The sequence below is a fragment of the Alosa sapidissima genome, chromosome 9 (assembly GCF_018492685.1).
Source record: "Alosa sapidissima isolate fAloSap1 chromosome 9, fAloSap1.pri, whole genome shotgun sequence".
In the NCBI taxonomy this organism is placed as follows: Eukaryota; Metazoa; Chordata; class Actinopteri; order Clupeiformes; family Clupeidae; genus Alosa; species Alosa sapidissima.
The window spans coordinates 17,845,740-17,867,594 of record NC_055965.1 but is presented as its reverse complement, the minus strand read 5'-3'; the positions used below and the strand labels follow the sequence as shown (position 1 = coordinate 17,867,594).

The 21,855-nt window shown below is 43.7% G+C and overlaps 2 protein-coding genes across 3 annotated transcripts; both read right to left on the bottom strand.

Annotated features, from left to right (window-relative positions):
* Window positions 1-6,824: 6,824 nt before the first annotated feature.
* On the bottom strand, window positions 6,825-15,720 carry zgc:66455 (uncharacterized protein LOC393502 homolog). 2 transcript variants are annotated; one of them, XM_042103609.1, is made up of 9 exons: window positions 15,399-15,720; window positions 15,158-15,191; window positions 13,706-14,776; window positions 13,415-13,474; window positions 13,185-13,285; window positions 10,427-10,485; window positions 9,252-9,418; window positions 8,707-8,862; window positions 6,825-7,699 (listed from the first exon to the last, which is right to left on the bottom strand). In XM_042103609.1, the coding sequence occupies exons 1-9, from the start codon at window positions 15,468-15,470 to the stop codon at window positions 7,263-7,265; spliced, it is 2,157 nt and encodes a 718-aa protein (XP_041959543.1). In that variant the 5' UTR covers window positions 15,471-15,720; the 3' UTR covers window positions 6,825-7,262. The 2 variants fall into 2 exon arrangements, with proteins under 2 accessions (XP_041959543.1, XP_041959545.1); XM_042103611.1 differs by having other exon boundaries at window positions 6,825-7,681; window positions 15,399-15,718.
* A 3,716-nt stretch (window positions 15,721-19,436) lies between these two features.
* On the bottom strand, window positions 19,437-21,594 carry LOC121718614 (N-acetyllactosaminide beta-1,3-N-acetylglucosaminyltransferase 2-like). Its single transcript, XM_042103691.1, has one exon. It carries the CDS (start codon window positions 21,151-21,153, stop codon window positions 19,903-19,905), a length of 1,251 nt encoding a protein of 416 aa, XP_041959625.1. The 5' UTR covers window positions 21,154-21,594; the 3' UTR covers window positions 19,437-19,902.
* Window positions 21,595-21,855: the final 261 nt, after the last annotated feature.

Here is a 21,855-nt window from a genome sequence, read left to right as displayed (position 1 = left end):
GGGATGAGAGCGGCGGCTCGCTCCCCACCTTTACCTGCTCCTCCTCCGACCTTCAGGTCAGGGTCAAGACAGGGGAACGGACTGCTGTCTTTGTCAGAGCTGTTAGTGCAACTACACCCCCCCCCCCCCACCCCCCACACAGTCCAGACACACTAAACAGCTGCACACACACACACACACACACACACACAAATTCATTCACATGAACAAGAGTGAAGCTTATGTATAATAGCTTATGTTTGTCTGTGTGTGTGTGTGTTGCATGGGTATATGTGTGTGTGTGTGTGTGTGTGTGTGTGTTTACAGGCCTGCTGTGTGTAACCCATGCTGAGGGCTCAGTGTGTGTGAGACAAAGCTGTGGAGTGGGCACTGAGATCACATCTGGAGCTGATCTCTCTCTCACACACACACACGATAATATCTGGCACTGCCTCATATAGTTGTTCAATATGGTGGCTTTATCATATGAATATCTGTTTATTTATATTGTCAATTTAATCATTTCATTAGAAAATGCCTCGTGTTTTGTAGTGCCAGTACATTTTGAATAAATGTATGATTTTGTATGCACATGCTTTCCTTTTACATTGAGTACATACCGGTATACGCAGCCAGGCGCGTAGTGGGGGATGTGGGTGTTATAACGTACACAGTTTTGCTGGAACACGATTCTATCCCCCACACTTTTTGTCAGATTAAATTGAAAGTAAAATATGGAAATAAACGCTCCCGTAAAGAGTTGGAACCGTATCTATAACGCACACACAGAGACACAAATAGGTCTGTTAATTTGATTGAACGGTCATCCAGCCAATCACATCAAGTTAGGTGAAGAACCAGAGCCGCTCTGATCAAATTAAAAGTGTGCGTCTTTCAAGGCTATGCTGCTGCTTGGTCTGCATTGTAACGTCTGCAGTGAGCAGATTTCAGATAGAATTGAAATTGTTACCGCATTATGCTAATTTAATAAACCAAAATTCACTGTCTGACTGACAGTTTTTGTCACAATGCAGGGAGTCAAAGTGAAAGCGGGGTCCGTGCACCAAGGCACCTGTTTCTGCAGGAAAACCTTTGGCTACTGTTCTCAGAGCATTATGCTTTCTCTGCCTATGATCTGCAGCTTTTCTCAAACTATGGGCCTCCTCAACAATTAACCTAATGGTCCACGTAGCCGCGAAATTAAGTTATGCCCGGTGCTTCACACATCTGCTCATTTGCAGCATACTTATTCATTTGGTGTCATCAACTATATAGACATAGCCCAGTCAGCACACATACAGTACGTCTCCAAGACGCTTGGAAAGGAACAGCTTAATTACATCGCGTTCCATTTAGAATGTTTTATTTGATCTGATCTTACAAACGGCGGCGTCAAGACACATTTGAGTTCTACATCGGAGATAGAAAGCTTATGAGCGCTCATGCAATGTGTGCGTCCCTGCAGCAAGTGAAACTGGAGGTAACGTGGGCTAGAAGCAACAATAGTTTAAACAACAACGTGGCTTCCTGTAACTATCAATGGAAAAATGCATAGAAACTGCTAATCATAATCTTTAAATTGACATTAATTAAGCTGGCTATATGCAACGCAATTTATTGGGGGCCAAGCAGCGAAGCTGTAAAATAGCTGTAGAAATAGTTTTCCTATTATTATTATTATATGCAATGGGAGTCTATGGCAGCCCATAGAACTGTATGGTAAAAAGTTGGGAAATTTGGCACACTGATTGGGGACGGTCCCATGATTCATGTCACCAAGTTTCATGTCGGCAACTCCAACCCTCTAGCGCCACCAACAGGCCAAAGTTGGACGTACGTTCATGCACGTAACTTTTGACCTATTGGTCCGATTTTCAAAAGTATTGTTGGAATCCTTGGACCAAGCCGAGTTCAACGCACCCTATGACGTCATTTTCCGCCATGATGGATTTTCCGCCATTTTGGATTTCATCAAAAACACTTAAAATGTATCAGGGGTCACATACTTTCTCTGATTCCCACCAAATTTGACACAGATCATCTTCAGACCAAGCCTCACAAAAGTTATCACTTTCTGTCTTCGGAAGTGTTATCATTCGCCCGTAAAAGCCAATCAAAATTTGCGGCAAAGCCGCCAAACATGAAGTGAGCTCATATCTCAGCAACCCTTGCATGTATCAAAACCAAACTTGGTACATTGACTCATGACCCCATCAGGAAGACCCTCAAGAAATTTGGTGACCTTTGACCTCTAGGGGCGCTGTAATTCACAAACATGCCTTTTGGCCTGTAGCTGCTGCTGTGCTTAGAATTAAATGGTACTAGTGGTGTCTGATAATACTGTGAAAGGTCCTTAGGTCAACTGAGGGCAACTTGTCACATCAATATAATTTATTCGGCCGCCATATTTGATTTGATCAAAAACACCAACAATTTCGCACAGGTCACAAATTTTATCTGATCTTCACCAAAATTGGCACAGACCATCTTCAGACTATGCCTTGTCACTTCATTTATTTCTGTAACAATTGATAGAAGCGTTCGCCCGTCACATCCAATCGAAATTTGTGGCGAAGCCGCCAAACAGGAAGTGAGCTCATATCTCAGCAATCGTTGCATGTATCAAAACCAAACTTGGTACATGGACTCATGACCCCATCAGGTGAATGCCGAAGAAATGTTGTGACCTTTGACCTCTAGGGTCACTGCAATTAGCAAAAATGCATTTTGCCTTGTAACTTTTGACGTGCTAGACGTGAAACTTGCTTTGACAGCTTATGGCCATACGTCTGCTGCTGTCTGTTAGGCAATTTATTGTAGCCTGCTAACCCATATGCACAAAACATAATTTCTGAAATGATTTCTTGATTTATAACATGAGATATGTCTCCATGTAGGGTAGTGTCAAATAGTGAAGTGATAGCAGGTAGATCATGTAGGCCTATATGTCACATGAGCCACACATATGAGGGGCGCTGCTTCTTCTGTCCCTCCCAAACTGCATTAAAATGGTGTTTTTAGCAATCAGAATTTCAATTTTTTTTCGGGGGAGAAACTCCCAGACACCAATATAGTCCGCACCCCTCTCAGAAAATACTTACAACGTCCCTGTAGGGAGTTATTTATAATTTAGCCAGATTGTTTCATTTTCCTATCCCACAACCCCCACACTTTTAAAAAGCTTGATACGCCTCTGTGCGCAGCATAGGTATATACTGTGTAAACATGTGTATTAAAAAGGCATATATGTGTCACATGTAATTATATACGTCCTGCCACATTCGCAGGTTTACATGTGTGATCTATATGGGTAAAATCAGACCATTTAGGTGACAATGTGTATGTGAGTTTCTTTATGAATAAGTCTGTGTGTGTGTGTGTGTGTGTGTGTGTGGTCTTGTGTCTGATAGATGAAGGTGTGTGTCTGTGTCATGTGTGTGTGAGTATGTCTGGGCATTCATGTGTGTGTTTGCCTGTATGTGTGGTCATTTGTGTCTATGTGTGTCTATGTGTGTGTGTGTGTATGTGTGTTTGTGTGTGTGTACACCTTTGCTCTTGCGGACCTTGGCCTCCAGCTTAAGTAGTGCGGTGTGGTGCTGCAGACAAGCGCAGCACTCATTCATGTATTTGTCTGCCTGTGTGTGTGGTCATTAGTGTCTCTCTCTGTGACTGTGTGTGTGTGTTTATATGTGTGTGGGTGTGGTCATGTGTGTGTGTATATGTATGTGTGTGTGGTGTGTGTGTATGTGTGTGTGTGTGTGTGTGTGTGTGTGTGTGTGTGTGTGTGTGTGTGTGTGCGTGTGTATGTGTGTGTGCGGTGCGGGGGGCACAAGTAGTGGGCAGTAGAATAAAGTCAGGTCAGCAGACTGGCCGTGTGACAGCCGCACACTGCTGTGGATTAGACTCTGTAAGCCTATTACTGCGGTCTGGGCTCAGGAGTGTGTGTGTGTGTGAGTGTGTGTGTGTGTGTGTGTATGTGTGGAGGTCTGCATGGCGACCACCCTGTCGCCATGATTGCTAGAGATGAATATAGGAACAGACAGAAACTCTCTTTTCTCTCTCTCTCTCTCTCTCTCTCTCTCACACACACACAGACCCTTTTTTTCTATACATCACTATCACACACACACACATATGCATAAACCTTCATTGTTATACAAAACTATCACACACATACATATGTCCGCACAAAGCCACATAACTAGACTACCATGCACACACAAACACAAGAGACAGAAACACATACACACACACATACACACACTCCCCACTGTGTATGCCACCCATGCCTCTGTTGGTACAGGGAAGCCATCTGGACACTAAGGCCACAACAGGACCATGGCACTTAAGTTAGAGTGTGTGTTTGTGTATGTGTGCCGCTGCGTCTGTGTGTCTATGCGTCTGTGTGTCTATGTGTTTGTGTGTGTGTGTGTGTTTGAATATGAGTTTATGAGAGTGTGCATCCAATCTGTGTGTGAGCACTGTATGTGTCTGAATCTGTGTATGCATGTGTCTGTATCTGTGTGTGTGTGTGTGTGTGTGTGTGTGTGTGTGTGTGTCCAGTGCACAGTTTTGAGACAGCTCAATGGTCCTTTTAATCTATTTAGACAAGCACTCCATTTAAACAAGAGCTTGCCTTGCACTTAAGCAGCTCACTGTGGGGAACACAGTACAACACTCAGGAGGTAGATATGGGAAATAGGACATATAACGACTGCTAAACTAAACCCACATCGACTGGTAAAACAAGGCTCTGATAACACTATAGCAATAGTAACATTGTCATGAGGTAGATATGGGAAATAGGACATTTAACGACTACTTAACTAAACCCAAATCGACTGGTAAAACAAGGCTCTGACAACACTACAGGAATATGCTTCAGTTCCTGGAGGCACACATCCATATCAACCATTTAGCTTATCTATGCTCTGTTAGCAATGTATGTCGATATCTATCCATCTATCTATATGTTGGTTTGGGTAAATGCATCTTCTAAGTGAATAGACCAAATGTAAACAGCATCACCTGCAGTCTTATCCCTGCGGCTATTTATAACTCCCAGAGAAGAATCTCATCAAATGATAATCCATACAATAATTATTTAATTTATGCTAATACCCATTAAGGCTAATGTTGTTGTTTTTTTCCCTTTACATAGTCTCACTTGAAATCTGCCTAAGAAACCTTGATTGATTGTGTGTGATCATAATTAGTGGATTTGTGCAATTTGGCTCTTTGAAGTCAGAGAGATTGAGGAGTTTATGAGTAGAAAATATATGTATATGTGAGAAGTGGACAAATCAAAGTGTTTTGATTATAATACCACTGGTGAATTTCATCAGCCTGTCCCTGGCATAAGAAGGGGGCAGTATGAAGAATGGCATCTGTAGACACACACACACACACACACACACACACCGCAAAAAAAAAAAAAACACACACACACAAGCACATGCAAACAGCCAACGCAGTTGCTCACACACAAACCATCATGAACAGACACATACAAACACACACAAACATACTGTCACAAACACACATGCAGACTTCCAAATGTGAGGATACAAACATACATACACACACACATATATGAATGCATGGATTTAAGGCTTCTGCCATCAGACCAAGCCACTGAAAGCCCCTGAAAACCCACACAGAGAGGGGAGAGCAGTGCCCAGGTCTCCAGCCACGGATACACAAGACATATACAGGCATGACTGCGGGGGCTGCCAGTATGCACACACACACACACTTAGACATGCACATACACACATACATACACACACACACACACTTAAACATCCACATACACACACACACACACTCTTACACACTTAGACACGCACACACACAGAAACAGGGGGATTAACATTGCTGTGTTTGAGTTGGAGGATAAGCTGGAAAGGGCTATTGAATTTCATCATCTGCCTTTGACACAATGCCCCATTCTCTGGGTTACATTTTTCTCTCTCCATTTCACTCACATTTTTATTTATTTTATTTCCCCCCCCGTATAAATGTTAGAAACTGTGTTCTTTTCACAAAAGGAAGAGGGCAAGCAGGTCCTCCACCATTTCTCATTCTTCCTTGTCTTCGCATATCTGTGTGTGTGTGAAAAAAAAAAAAAAGAAAGCACTTCAAGAGCCTGTTTCAGTAGCACCCGGATCAAGTGCCATTTAATTTTGTGGACGTGTGGATAATGGAGAGATGCATTAACCCTTGCATAAGTCACACACACACACACGCTTGAAGAGCATTCATTGCGGATACCTTAAAAAAAGCTTTTGACTGCAGTGAAGTGAATACATTCACGGTCAGACATTATGCAAATGCTCTTTCGGTTCCCCTTCACCTCAATCTGAGGGGGTCTGTGGTGCCGGCTGCAAGTCTAAATGACAGTCCCACAATGCTGCGGGTTTCTATGGATAACAGAACGCTTAACAAACAAACTGAAATATGAAGCCTCACGGTCGGGGCCTGGACAGAAATACACCGAAACTAGCAAGAACCAGCACACACACACACACACACACACGTATACATATGTAGACGCATGAATTCACATACACAGATACACAACCACACACACACACACACACACAAAACATTAGGTGTCCGCAGTGTAGCAAAATGTCCTGACATTACACTACATTTTTTTAAGTAACATAGATAAAACCCCAGCAGCGCAAACATTAACTAAATGTTACTATATATCAATTATAAATTATTATTACAACATAGTTATGACATATGCCCAGATGTGGTGTAATTTACGCACGCACACGTGCGCGCGCACCCACACACACACACACGAGAGTAACCAAGACCAAAAACAAGACACGTAGAATGGTCAACTATATTTATTTGTTATTTTTATCTGAGAGATAATTTCATCACCCAAACCTATGCTGGAAGTCATTTCCATAATTTCATTAGGACAGACCATCAAAAACACAAGACAACTAATGCCCACTCAAGCTCAAAAGAACCTTACCAAAACCATACAACAATGACAGCAGTAAACCCTTGTTCATTCACCGTTGTCCAAATCAAATTATATATATTTTCTAAAAAATATGCAGAATATATAAAAAAAAAAAAAAACATGCAAAAAACATTAACATAATGGACATTTATGAGTAAGGAAACAAAGAGTAACAGTAAACATTACAGGAGAACACACGCAAGCTACTGATGGGTCTGTGGGAGCACATGGAACTACAGAGGTCCAGTCCAGTCTTCAGAGGGGAGATGGATGATCCAGAAAAAAAAGAAAGAAATTACTGCTTCACTCTGGACTCCGACCCCAAGCTCTCGGACCCGTCGGAGTGCGGCAGCGGGCCGAACTTGAGCAAGGGGGGCTCCAGGGACCCCCCGCCGTCCGCACCGTCCTTGATGCGCCGTGTCGGGGGTGGGGGTGGCACCGAGGGCAGCGGCCGGTTACGAACGGCAGACATCTTCAGGCAGCCACCACCACTACCGCTGTTGTGGTCGTTGCGATTGTTGTTGTTGTCGCCGCCGGCAACTGTCGCCAGGCCGCTCCCGTTGCTGTGGCTCTGGCAGCGGAGCAGGAAGGCCCCCTGGTGGCGACGGCGGTACATGACGGCCAGGGCGAAGAGCAGCAGCACGATGAGCAGGCAGAGCAGGACGCAGACGCAGTAGATGCCTCGGAGGATGGCGGGAGACGACCAGCTACAGCCTGCAACAGGGAGGACAGCTGACATTTTGTTACATAAGGTTCCACCGTGTACGTGGTTTGGTGACAAACCTGGGTGAAAGTGAACTCAGAGTGAGTGATTAAGTGACTGCACCAGAGAGGAGATGACATTTAGTGACGCTTTAGACCATGTGAATGGGGTTTCCATGTACACGGTTTAGTGACGGACCTGGGTAAGTTTACTCAGAGTAGGTGATATGTGACTCTGGTCCACATCATCATCCTCTGTCTGCTTATCTTGTATTGTAGGTTACGGTAGGCCTTGTATTTATTGTTATCCTAAGGTCTCATACTGCAGTGTAACTTGTATTGTAGGTTATGGTAGGCCTAGTACTTATTGTTATTCTAAGGTCTCATACTCACTGTAACTTGTAGGTTACGGTAGGCCTATTCCTTATTGTTAATATTGTTGATATTTTAAGATAATATTATATCATGATCATATATTATATATGATATTATGATATTGTGATATTCACAACAGGTGTAATACAGAAATACATAATCCAGAACAAAAAAGAAGAAACAAGAACTGAAAAACAGTTCACAATAGAATAATATCCTAATGCTAAAGGAACTATGATGAGGTAAAAGCTTTTTATACCGATCTATATAGATAACCCCCAAAAAAGCCCCATCATTTTGTGTATGGAACCTGGCACCCCATCATCAGGCTCCCTCTACTGGTGAATACGTTTCATTGCACTACCTGTTTACTGTACCTAAACTGCACAAGACTCCAGTGTGAATGTTATTCCTCATTGATAAGTTGCTTTGGATAGTAGCCTCAGCTAAATTAAAGATTGTAGAATGTAAAACGTAACTGTAAACAAATGAAACGAAACAAAAAGAACAAAAGCAATGCTGAATAACCTCTGGCCCCTTTCACTCCTTTTTCCACATACCCTCTCCCTCTGAAACAACGAGAGAATGCTACGACTATGGACAAAGGAAGGACACACATTTGTGAGACGTGAGATGCAGACAAGGGGAGGGACGACACTCACCGGAGGCGGCAGGGTCGATGCAGATGGTGCCCCCGGGGCTGGTGCGCGACTTGTCCAGGTAGCCGGGGCGGCAGCGGCACGCGTACGTGCCAAATCGGTTCACACACTCGGCGTAGGCGTCGCACTGAGACAGCTGGGTGCCGCACTCATTCACATCTGAGGAGTGTGTGTGTGTGTGTGTGTGTGTGTGTGTGTGTGTGTGTGTGTGTGTGTGTGTGTGTGTGTGTGTGTGTGTGTGTGTGTGTGTGTATACACACCCACCACCCCATTGCATGTATGTTAGTAGGTTGTACTGTATGTTGGTTGTGCAATTTTAGTGCTAAATTCCACAATTGTGGAAGACAATGTCAATGAGGCATACACAAGAATAAAGTCTGGTATACTGTAAATATGACAGGAGTACACACACACACTTTTAAAAAACAGGTTGCGTTAACAATAATCACCATTATTGTTAGAGATTGTTGTCCCTAATCACACTTTCTGTGTTCGGTGATGTACCACACACGCAGCGAGTGACCACAGGTGCCCAGGTGTGCTCTTACCTGCAATGCTGACGTAGGCGACGACCCCCTCTGTGCCGCCCTCTTGAGGGAGCAGACTGCGCCCCCTGAGCCCCTGCGCTGCTGCGTGGAGAACCCTGTGCGACTGCACCCCATCCTGCCCCTCCCCGAAATGAAGCCAGAGGAGGAAAAGTGCCCCTGAGCTCAACCTGAGAGAGAGAGAGAGAGAGAGAGAGAGAGAGAGAGAGAGAGAGAGAGAGAGAGAGAGAGAGAGAGAGAGAGAGAGAGAGAGAGAGAGAGAGAGAGAGAGAGAGAGAGAGAGAGAGAGAGAGATTCTACCAATGCCTGCAAAAATATGGATGGTATGACATCATGCTAAAAGCTCTGATAAAGCAAAGCCAGGTTGGCCGTACTGCCAAATCAAATTGGAGCCTGCGTATGAACAGAAAGTATACCGTACACTTTTGGAGCAAGACATAAGGAGAAAACAGAAAACCGACTAGCTCTGGTTAAACCCTGTACACCATGGTGGCTCAGACAACCCCCCCCCCCCCCCTTCCTTCATTGTCACTGGTGTATGGTATCTAGTATGGTATCTGGTATAAGTGGCGTGTGGGGAAATTTCCTGTAATTAGACTACACTTTAGCTTTTAAATGTCTACTCGGGTTGTTGTTGTCCAACAGGCTACACTTTAAATGTAGCCATCACAAGGATGATCATTACAAGGAGTTATTTTGGGTTTCTCTTGTTCTTGACCTCTGAGGTCAACCACCTTAGGGAGTCAGCATTCTTAAAATGAACTTTATCATGACAGCTCTTTTTTACTTCCATTATATGCAATCCATCAAGAATACCCTGTTTAGCCCTATGAATAATGGTATGTCTACAACAGACTAACCTGTCTCTGGTGTCATGAATAAAGCTTTGTACACTACCGTACAGTCAGCTTGCCTGTGTGCTTCTTTTTGTCTCTTTGTGGATTAATAATTTATTTTTACCACAAGGGAGTTCGAAAAAAGGCGCTGTATAAATAAGCAACAACAGAAAAAGCTGTTCATTAAGTTCTTTCTACATTTTCTAAGTGTCATTGGACTAAAGTGTTACTTTACTAAAGATGCCCTTGTGATACCAGTTTAGGCCTCTCCCCATTTCTCTACACCTACGAGATCCACAAAGGAGCAGTCAGTAACGTGAAGACAGACAGACTGAAACTCACCTTTTAATTCGTTTGGATGATATGGTTTTTGGAGCGTAGCTCGATAGCTCATCTTTCATCTGAGGAAAACAAGAAACAAACAGCATGTATAGAGAGATAAGGATAGAGAGACTAGGTAAATTGTGTAAGCATTCATGAATGTACAGTATGTGTGCATATATTCTAGCCAGAAGTAACATAACTAAATGTATGGATTTCTAGTAATCTAATCACTACAATTTATCCCAATGCCAGCAAATTTACCAATCCAGACAGAGATCTTGTGTTCCATAACTCTCACCATGTTCATGATACAGATAAGGAAAGATAGAGGCTAAGTACGTTCTTATGAGAGATTAAATCTTATAGGTGATCCATAAGGCTCACCATGTTCTTGAGTGACAGAGATAGGGAAAGATAGGCAAGTTCCTATGAGTGACCCAAACAGAGTGATCTTATAGATGATCCATAAGTCTCACCATGTTCTTGAGTGACAGATAAGGAAAGATAGGTAAGTTCCTATGAGTGACCCAAACAGAGTGATCTTATAGGTGATCCATAAGTCTCACCATGTTCTTGAGTTCCACCTCGGCAGATGTGGACCCTACACTGGTAAATGACTTGAACTTATTTTACACACGCTTTGAGGTCAATGACGAACATTGTCACAACTACGCTGTTAGCCCTGCAGCCAGTTTTAACAACGCTGCTATGTGCGATCTGCCCGAAGACCAGTCAATCTCCGTCTTTGAGCATGACGTGAGGAGAGCACTTAGATTAGTGAACAGCAGAAAGGCCGCTGGCCCAGATGGCCTTCCTGGGCGGTTGTTAAAATCATGTGCTGACCAGCTTGCACGAGTGTTAATAACAACCTTCAATCTGTCTCTAGCCCAAACTGTAGTTCCTAGGTGCCTAAAAAGATCCATTATTCCTGTGCCCAAGAAGACCAACCCAGCCAGCTTAAATGATTACCGCACTATAGCCTTGACGTCAGTGGTGATTGAATGTTTTGAGAGACTGGTAAAATATTTTATATGTTCATCAACACCTGGCTCATTAGACCCCCTTCAGTTTGCCTATCGACCCAATAGGAGTACTGATGATGCCATATCCCATGTTTTCCACACCACTCTCTCCCACCTGGACAAAGTGAAGGGGATTTACGCACGCCGCTGTTCATTGACTATAGCTCAGCCTTCAACACCATTGTGCCAAACATTTTAGTCACCAAGCTCAAACATCTAGGACTTAATACATCTCTCTGCTCCTGGGTTCTCATCTTTTTGATGGACAGGCCACAGGCGGTGAAGATTGGGAGCTATGTGTCAAATACAGTCACACTCAACGATGTGTTTTAAGTCCCCTGCTTTATTCCCTATACACCCATGATTGTACAGCCATTTAAAACTCCAACTCCATTGTCAAATTTGCGGATGACACAGTAGTGATTGGACTCATCTCCAACAACGATGAGGCAGCCTACTTTAATGAAATTTAATGAAAATGCTGACATCCAGGGGCGTCATGCAAGCAAAAATTCTTGGGGGGGCACAATCAGGATTTTTTTTTTTTCGGGGGGGGTGCTGAGGTCTGACTTTGTGGTGCTCAGAAATGAAAATATTTAATCCATTTTAATTCATGTGATGGATGTGAAAGACGTTTGACAGGTTTCAGTGCCGAGTAAGGTTAACACTAAATATTTGAATATTTTACTAGGCCTAGTAATATAGTTATCATTACCATTATGGTTAGCAATAGCTACCTCTTTTGTAAGTTGCTACCTGCAAATCATGAGCAATTTTGACCTGATACATGAGAGACTGCTATTATTTTCTTGCCCTCTACATCACGGTCATAGCGATCCTATTTGTATAAAACAACTGTAGGCCTCCTTTTGAACTGGTAGCCTATCCCTTTTCACTACTACTGCCAGATATGTGAAAAGAACAAGTGGAGAAACATCAACGTGATGCCTTGGCCTATACTTGGTTGGACTTTGTAGTTACTGCAAAATTAACACCCTCGCTTCTATGAAACTGGAAACAATTGAACCAGGAGACTTTGTCACGTACAAGACAAAACAGAGCAGATGTCTGTAAGCCAAATATTTGTATTATTTGTAAGAGTAGCCTACGTTACACTGACACAACGTAGGCTAACGTTAACGGCAAAAAGGGTTTTAAAGGACTGTCATCACACTGGCCATAACATTTTTCAATGGTTGCCCTCTGGAAAGCGGCGTCGATCTCAAAAGGCCAGAACAGAAAGACTAAGAAGAAGTTTTTTTTCCCCCAAGCCATACTGACAATGAATGCATAATCCCCCCCCCCCCCCCCCTTCATACACTTTTTACATTTTATTTATTCCCCACCCCCCTTCTGTTTTCTATCTTCTTACTTTTTTGATATAATTAAACTTTGCACAGCTGGGAGTTGCAGTCGCAATCCCCATTTCACTGCTTTTTGTTCCACAAATTATGCATGTGACAAATTAATTCTTAAATCTCGAGTGACAGAGGTAAGAGATAAGGAAAGAGAGGCCGGTTCCTGAGTGATCCAAACAGAGTGATCTTAAAGGTGATCCATAAGTCTCACCATGTTCTTGAGTGACAAGGAAAGACAGGTAGGTTCCTATGAGTGATCTTATCCATAAGTCCTTTGAGTGATCCAAACAGAGTGATCTTATCCATAAGTCCTATGAGTGATCGAGATAAGGGAAGAGGTAGGTTCCTATGAGTGATCCAAACAGAGTGATCTTATAGGTGATCCATAAGTCTCACCATGTTCTTGAGTGTGGTCAGTAGAGTGGTCGCCCGCTGGTCCCAACCCTCCCCAGTCTGCGGACTCAAGGCCACCTCCACCGACACCTCAAAAAGAAACGCTGAGAAGAACCCCCAAAAGTAATGACATCATCAAAAAGCGCCAACACACACACTTCTAAAAACAAAACAAAAAATTCTATTATTTTTACTGTTTGTGCTTTATGTAAATAACTTCTGGGGAATCTCACCTCCCGGTAAGTGTGGATGATGGGTGATATTCCTGTGGGTTTGATGTGAAAGTGTTCTCTCTGTGTAAGGGGGTGACATCAGATTGATTGGAAACCAAGACAAGAGGTAAAAATCAGCAAGTCAGTGAGTCCACCTTGAAGTTCCTATATAACAAAAATGTGTCTGTCCTATACTTTTGCTTTGGATTAAATGATCTGTACGTGAACATAAATATAGGGAACAAACATTAACCAAATCTTTTTCTAGACGTTTAAAACAGAAGACAAAAAAAATGTGAAATAATTTTATACCTTTGTAATCGACCTCAGTTTCAGCTTTCTTTGAAGCTTCAACTTTGGGCTTCGGAATATTTGTATCGACCTCTCCTTGTGTTGTAGTAGTGACAGCCAGAGGTGACTCGGTGACAATACTGGGGCTGTCGGCGTGCGGACGGTCAATCTTCTTCTTCCCCGTCAACACAGAGTTGGCATCAGGAGTCAGAGAATGCTTGAGAGATACCTTTACTTCTTCTTCTTCTTCTTCTTCTTCTTCTTCTTCTCCTCCTCCTCCTCCTCCTCCTCCTTCTCTTCCTCCTCCATCTGGTGCCTCTCCTAAGTGGCCTCTAACAGTTTGCCAGGTGACGCTCCCCTTCTCCAACCCCTCACCTTCCAGGTTCTCTGGCCCTGAGGGAAGCTCATTGGACATGGATGTAGGGGCTGGGGAAACAAAATGGCCGCCACCTGCTGTTTTGGTGTTGGGGGAATGATTCTGATCAGAAGAATAACTAACCTGAGGCTCCTCAGTGGGTGAAGATGTCTTCTCAGAGACGCTTCTTGGATTTGGTACACGAGGCAGTTCAATTTTGCTGTGTTTGCGGTGGACTTCAGACTGCTCTCGCTTCTCATGTACTTCAGAGTCTGAGGTGTTCATCGTGTCATCTGCGCCGTTCTTTAGGGACTCCTCGGTACCGCCGAGGGACCTGAAGCGTCCGTAGAACCCCCTGAGCGGTGGGTCAGGCGTCCGGGAGATGAGCAGAACCACGTGTATGGTACTGGAGAGTGACGTGTATTCTGCCTTCTTCCAGCACTTCTCCAGGATGCGGTGGTCACCCGTAGGCCCCAACATGGGCCCCAGGCCCCCTCCCGTAGACTCGTCCAGGTGGATCTGGTCCTTCTTCAGGTGGCAGGTGCTGGCCGGCGTGAAGTCCTCCAGCTGCAGGTGCACGCGTTTCCCAGGAGACACCTGGATGGTCCAGTTGCACCACAGGGGCGGGTTAGAACACAGATAGTCCGGAGAGAAGAATTCACCGCTGTCCCCACGGAGAACCTGGTGACAACTTCGCAGTGCAAAGAATGCATTTCGATCTTTGTTGGAAGACCCCCCTAAAAAAAAAAAAAAAAAAAAAAAAAAAAAAACAGATGTTGAAAAATCATTAAACAAAATTCAACAGACAGAGCTTCAAATGAAACCAGAGAAGTGAATAGTAAAAGGGTAGACTTCCTTAAAAAGGCCTAGGCCCTACTCAAAATACAGAGACGTCGGTCATAAAACCTATATTATTATTTTTTTTCCCCACACGGTCTTGCAATAGCCTAAACATGTTTGGAGTATAGTCACAACATTTCAGAAACTTAAAACTTCCCGAAATTAAACAGGCTAATTTCAGGGCTATGTAGCCTACACCAACACAAAAGAACAACAAAGTAGGTAGGTGCATCCTGGTGGGTTAGACACTTCGGGTCCAATGCTTAAAAATAACTTACCAGAAGATGTGTTACTGGGTTCGTTCTTGTTGGTCTGAGAGACACGGATGAAAGAAAAATAACAGGAAGTCGTTTTCATCACGTTTAATATGACATTTCAACTATTTTTTCCTCCCATCCATGCCCACGCAGTTTTAGTTATGTTAATGCAAAAAGCTCTTAAAACGCCATTGGTGCGCAGTAGAGCAAGGCTTATTTCTTGAGTTAAACGGAGAGTTGCACTTGAACTCTATTAACTTACCATAACATCGCATATCACCATTGGTCCGTAGGCAAATAAAGAGTATATTATTGCCAAGACGAATTGTGACATTTTGATGTGCGTTTATTTCACACGTTTGACTTCTAAGTCAGACGTCAACGATTTTCTATGAGCGGGTATCTGTGTTTTGTTTGAGATGCTTCTATGTCTTCCCAGTGGGCTGGTTAGCACACGTGGAATATATTGCCACTGCCAATCAGTCTCAGACTGCCTTCACCTATGAAGAGCCGAACCATCTCGCGTTTACCCAACCAACAAACACACACTTTTCCCTGCAACCAAAAGATGGCGCTATGTCTTAAGGACTTGATGATTTCTATTTCTCTCTCTCTTATGGCCACCTTACACCAAACAACTTTGACAAGATTTGGGAAAGATTCTTAAAAGATTGTAGTCTTTTAATTAATGCCCCCCATTCAAGCTTTACTCAAAAGACTCCAGTCTTTGAAGAATCTTTCCCAAATCTTGTCAAAGTTGTTTGGTGTAAGGAGGCCATTACACACACACACACACAAACACACTTTCCCCTGCAACTAACATATGCCACTATCTTAAGGAGTTCATGATTTTGATTTTTCTCTCTCTCTCTGTCTCTCTCTCTCTCTCTCTCACACACACAAACATATACACACTTCCTCTCTCACAGACAGCAGAATTATCATATATTAAGGAAACATTTCCAGCTCCAGGGCACTTTGCATTTAATTATGTTGTTGTGACAATGCAGACCACAACAGTCATTCTGTAAAATGTAGGCTACCCTATATACCGGTTTGTTGTAGTTGAATTGCCTACCACACCACAATAAAACATGTTTTATAGACTTTATTTATTTTGTTAAAAAAAAATAAGGCTTAATCTCTTTGTCATGTTCAGAAAAGCACACACTCACACACATCAGCCTTTTAGGCTCTTCGAAGACAAACATTAAGCAGGCTGTCAAGACCACCAACCCACCTGAAGTCTATTTGAATTTAGGTAAATGCATAGGCCTACAACACCTGATGACTCAGTTGTTACAATACAGCATTTCTTGTGTTTGTGTGTGCGGAAAGACAACAAGTGAGAGAAGGATATTTTGTCCTGTCTTCTCTGCTGACTACCTGGAAAACTAAATAGCAATTGATTTGACTGATGTGTAGCTGGATAATTTACATTTGAAGGGTTCAGATGCAAAAGCCTCTAAATGCCACCTATGTCAAAAATGAGATAAAGATGGTGAGGGGATGCTCTCTACACATAGTATACGCTAATCAAATAATTTAACTTCTAAACCCACTAAATACCACTCTCTTCCTGGTCTGAAATATCAATTTATAGGCAAAAACCTATAGGAGCCTGAATTTAAATGCTCATTTAAAAGAAAAGTGGTCAGACGGATTTAGAGGGTTTTGCATCTGAACTGATGTGTAGCTGGATAATTTAAATTTATTCATTTAGCAGACACTGTTGTGTCCAAAGTGACTTCAAGTATATTTCAAGGGATTACATTGTCCCCGGAGCAACTTGGGGGTTAACCCTTAAAGGAGTACCGTCAGACCGGTGTGATGGGAATGTTGGGAAATGAACGTTCTAAAGAATATCTGGGTTCATTGAATTCAACATAGAATTTTAGAACCTTCAATTGTTGCGGAACTTAGAATGTTCAAAAACCTACACCTTTAAGGGTTAAGTGCCTGTCTTGCTCAAGGGCACTATGGAAGGTGGGAATTGAACCCACGACTTTCAGGCTACTGCATGCTAGCCCAGCTCCTTAACCACTACACTACTACCGCCCCTACTATTAATTCTTATTCATTGAGGAATTTATTACATTTATTGAAGAGCGATATCAGAGTTTTCCTCAATAAATTATCCAACACACTCAATCAGAGATTTTGGGGGCGGTGAAACAGATTTTTTTTAATTCCAGTGTATTAACATTTCTCAAAATGAACAATTAATTCAAATAAAACTTTTTGAAAGTGAATTCAAAAGTGGGGGGGAGTGTGAAAAGATTACCCATTAGCTTTCATACACACATACAAATTTCGGAAAACGAAATATCATTTTGAAAAAGTTATCACATCACAAAAGACATGTAAGAGAGACTGTCAACGTAATGATGACCAGAAAATTAGCAGAATAAGGGGAGAGAAGCCAGCCACTTATCACAAGTATTGTTCACATTCACAAGTATTGTCCATTTGCTGTCCAAAGTCACAAGCATTGTCCATACAAGGCAAAATGGTAGGCTACACAAGGCAATTATAAAATAACTAATAATAATAATAATAATAATAAAAAACTATAATTAGATCAAATAAATACCCTGGCTAAACCAAACAACCAATGAGACAGTGAACTTGCCCTCAAGTGTGTATGCTACTAGAAGCCAATCCACCCTACTTCACAAGCATCCAAAACGTTACTTTTAAAGTGCTCTGAGGGTAGGCCTACGTTCAGACTAAGTGTCTTTTTCTCAGCTGCCGGCGTCCGTTACATTATAACCCTATGGAGTAGACCAGAGCCCGTCTACGGAGAGCCTTGCCACTCCGTATTAAGTCCCATTGTACCGAATTTTGGATGCAGTTCCACCAGAGTTCCACTGGGGGCGATCGCCATGAGTGCAGAATGAATGGGAGTCAATGGAGCTAGACAGCTAAATTGGTCTCTTTCACCTGATTGTCGTTGACAAATCTCAGATTTGATTGTAGTTTGTATAACTTCAACATGGGTTATAGGTCAAAAGTTGAATGAACGAGTACTTATGTCCTTTTGATTTCTTACAGGTTGGGTCGTTGTTGCACATAACACGCTAGCATTGTGCTAATGAATGACGTCATTGACACATTTGAAAGGCTTTTTAGAGCAATTAAGTGACTTTAAAAAATATAATACTCAACCAAGTGTATTTTCTTTGCCTCTCCTTTCGAATGCAATACTCAAATTACTTGAAAGGTTCCACATGAGGGCGCTCGTCCACGAGTGCAGAATGCATGGAGGTCTATGGAGCTTTACCCCTCAATATCCACTTTTCTCTGTATATAATTTTTTGAGTAGTAATTTGAATGTTGCATTCGCTAGGAGAGGCAAAGAAAAATACACACTGTTGATTCTTATATTTTTTGAAGTCACGTAAGTCTTCTAAAAAGTCTTTCAAATATGTCAATGACGTCATTCATTAGCACAATGCTAGCGTGATATGGGCAACAATGACCCAACCTGTAAGAAATGAAAAGTACATAAGTACTCGTTCATTCAACTTTTGATCTAAAATCTATATTGAACCTGCATAAACTACAATAAAATCTACGATTCTTCCACGACAAGCAGGTGAAAGAGATACATTTAGCCGTCTAGCTCCATAGACCCCCATTCAACCTGCACTCGCCCGCGATCACCCCCAGTGGAATTCTAATGGAACTGCAACCAATTTCCATACAATGGGGCTTAATAGGAAGTGCCAAGGCTCTCCGTAGATGGGCTCTGGAAATGTTCAACTTCTAGTGGAAAAACGCCATACGTCATGCTGTATTTTTTACGGATGACCAATCACAAGCAGATTACCGAGACCTGTGGTTTCCCTTGACAACCAAGTAAAAAATGGAGAAGGTGACAGAACACCGGTCGAGAGACTCGTTTTAGTGTCTGAGCATAGGGAATTGTTTGACATGACTTCACAACTTTACCATAACATACCAAAAGCAATAGCCAACGTGAGTTTTCTCTTCCGCGACATTTTGTACCCACACGTAACGTTAGTTAGCCTGACGAGCCAGACCCACATTAAAATGTAGGGTCTGGACACTCACCGTTCGCAGTGCTCAGTCCGAGGGGCGGGATAATCAGTTGTCTTTCAAATTCCCTCTGCACGCAATAGGACAGTGGCAGCGCTATAAGTCCCATGCGTTTCCCACCAGCGGAGCTAGTTGGCTAGTTCAAACGTTTGCCAACTTAATAAAAGCTTAACTCGTGTCACACTGTTCGCCAACTCTGCCATCAATCATTATGCCCACCTAACGACTCTATACACGATTTCATTGGCCTGATTAAGTTTCGATTTATGGAGCTCACAAGCCAACGGAGAGTTGCTAGACTAGCCCTGGCAGCAAATGTAATTCGCTGCCGCTAGGGGCGCGTCTAGATTTCTTGGCTAAACGTTAGTCACTTTGTCTATCGCAAAAAGACGCTTCCGGCTGCTTTTTGGAACAAGACCGCTGGCAGATTTTTTTTTTCAAACTGAAAAAGCGGTCTGCATAACTTCTTTTGTCAGAAAAAGATGCTAAGTCTGAACGTACCCTAACAACATATATTTTAGAGTCCAGATCACAGTTGTTTTTCCTCTGCTATGCCATGCAATCACTGACAAACACATCAATATCATCAGAAGTTTATAGTTTTTGAAAGAGTTTACTTTGGTTTATTTTTTTTATTTTTTTTGGGGGGGGGGGGGTGGGTTCTGCCAGCAAACTTAAAAGACTAAAAAAGTTGTTAGCAAGTCTTATCCAACAACCTTTGTCACAGCCTGACATCTCAGGCCAGGGTCCTGTAACCAGGACCAGATTTGGATAACTTCCTGTGGAGTCCGACTGTGGACAAGCATGAGAGCGCTGTAGATGCAAGCATTGTCCCGGTACTTCTCATCAATGTTAAATGTCTTGAAGTCCTTGTGCTTCTCTGGCAGCAGGCCGATTTTCTGAAGGCACATGCCCGTGTAGACGTCGTCGATGGGGTACAACGAGACTTTCTGCGAGGCGTTGTAGAGCCGCATAGCCACGTCGCCCGAGTAGATGTATCCCCCTCCGCCAGCGTACGGTGGGTAGTTGCCCTGGAAGACGCTCTCGGGGATGTAGTACTTTAGCTTCTTGTTGCGGTGCGGACCGGCACCCGTGATCACGTCGCCGATGAAGAGGTCCCGGGACTTGGAGCGCCGGAGCCCGCCCAGGTAGTTCAGGATGCGGTGTGTGTTGACGAAGACGTCGTCGTCGCCTTTGAAGACGTAGCTGACGCCGGGGCAGCTGTGGTGGAGCCACTCCAGGAAGAGAACCTCCTTGACGGTCAGGTTGAAGAAGGTGTCACGGTAGTTCCACTGGAGGATGTCGCCGTGGAGCGCCGACTCATGCTGCACCATCCCCGACAGGTCCGGGAAGTGATCCGTCGACGCGGCGTTGCCGAGGAGAAACACCGTGACGACCTTATGCCCCGCGAACGTGCCCGCGCGGCCCCAGGACTGGCGGATTGCCTGGCGCCGGTCGAAGTGGGGCGACAGGGACTTCACCGCCAGGAGCAGGAACGGGGGCTCCTGGCAAAGGTCCGGCACGTTCAGCACCATGGGGTAGGACCGGCACCGCATGTACCGCAGGAAGTCCTTAAAGCGCTGCGGCAGCTGATCGTAGTCCTTCACTCTCGACGCCACGCTGTGGTCAGGTGCGCAGGGGTCTTCGGGACTCGTGTCGTTTATCCAGGCGAGTATCCCCGCTGGGATGGTGGCGGCGTCCATGAGCGTGTCGTTGCCCGCGGCGATTGCCGACGCGAAGAGCGGGTTGTGTATGTGGTCGAGCAGCTGCTGCCGACGGTTCCAGAAGGCCTCACTGACCGTGAGCTTCTTCCAGAAGCGCGTCGACGGGAATCGAACCTTACTGTTCTGGTCCCTGCCGTGGCTGTACTTCATGGATATGTCCACCAGGATGAAGAGGAGGACGTTGAACATCATCAGGCCCAGGATCCTGTTCTTCATCTGGCTGGTATGCATCTCCACGCTTTAACTTTGTAAACCTGTTAAGACGGGACTCAATTAGAAAGGGATCATCTAGAAAATCAATAGTTCCAAAAGCTCAAGGGCCAACAACAAGATCATAGGTTTGACTTGAATCACTCACACGGATGATAAAACAAGTGTGAAGTGTCACACACACTTTTCCCTGAAACCAACATATGCCACTATCTTAGGGAGTTCATGATTTTTATCTCTCTCTCTCTCTCACACACACACACACACACAAACACACTTTTTTCCTGCAACCAACATATGCCACTATCTTAAGAAGTTCATGATTTGTATTTTTCTCTCTCTGTCTCTCTCTCTCTCACACACACACACACACACTCTCACACACACACATACACACTTCCTCTCCCACAGACAACATTAGGACAGGAGGATCATCATATATTAAAGGAGAATTCCGGTGTGATATTGACCTAAAGTGTATCGAAACATGATACCGAGTGTGAACGTATGTCTCATAGCCCATCTCGGCTTGTCCCCTGCACTCCAAAATCTGGCGCTAGTTAGCCGATGCTACCAACATCTTTTTCAATAGTGGTGCTTAGGCATCGGGCTAGCCATGCAAATAAATCACTGTTTTACACCCATTTACGAGGCTCAATGTATCTCCACACTTCATTGGTAGACTTCCGAGGGCCCTGACATTTAAAACGAGACATTGAGAAC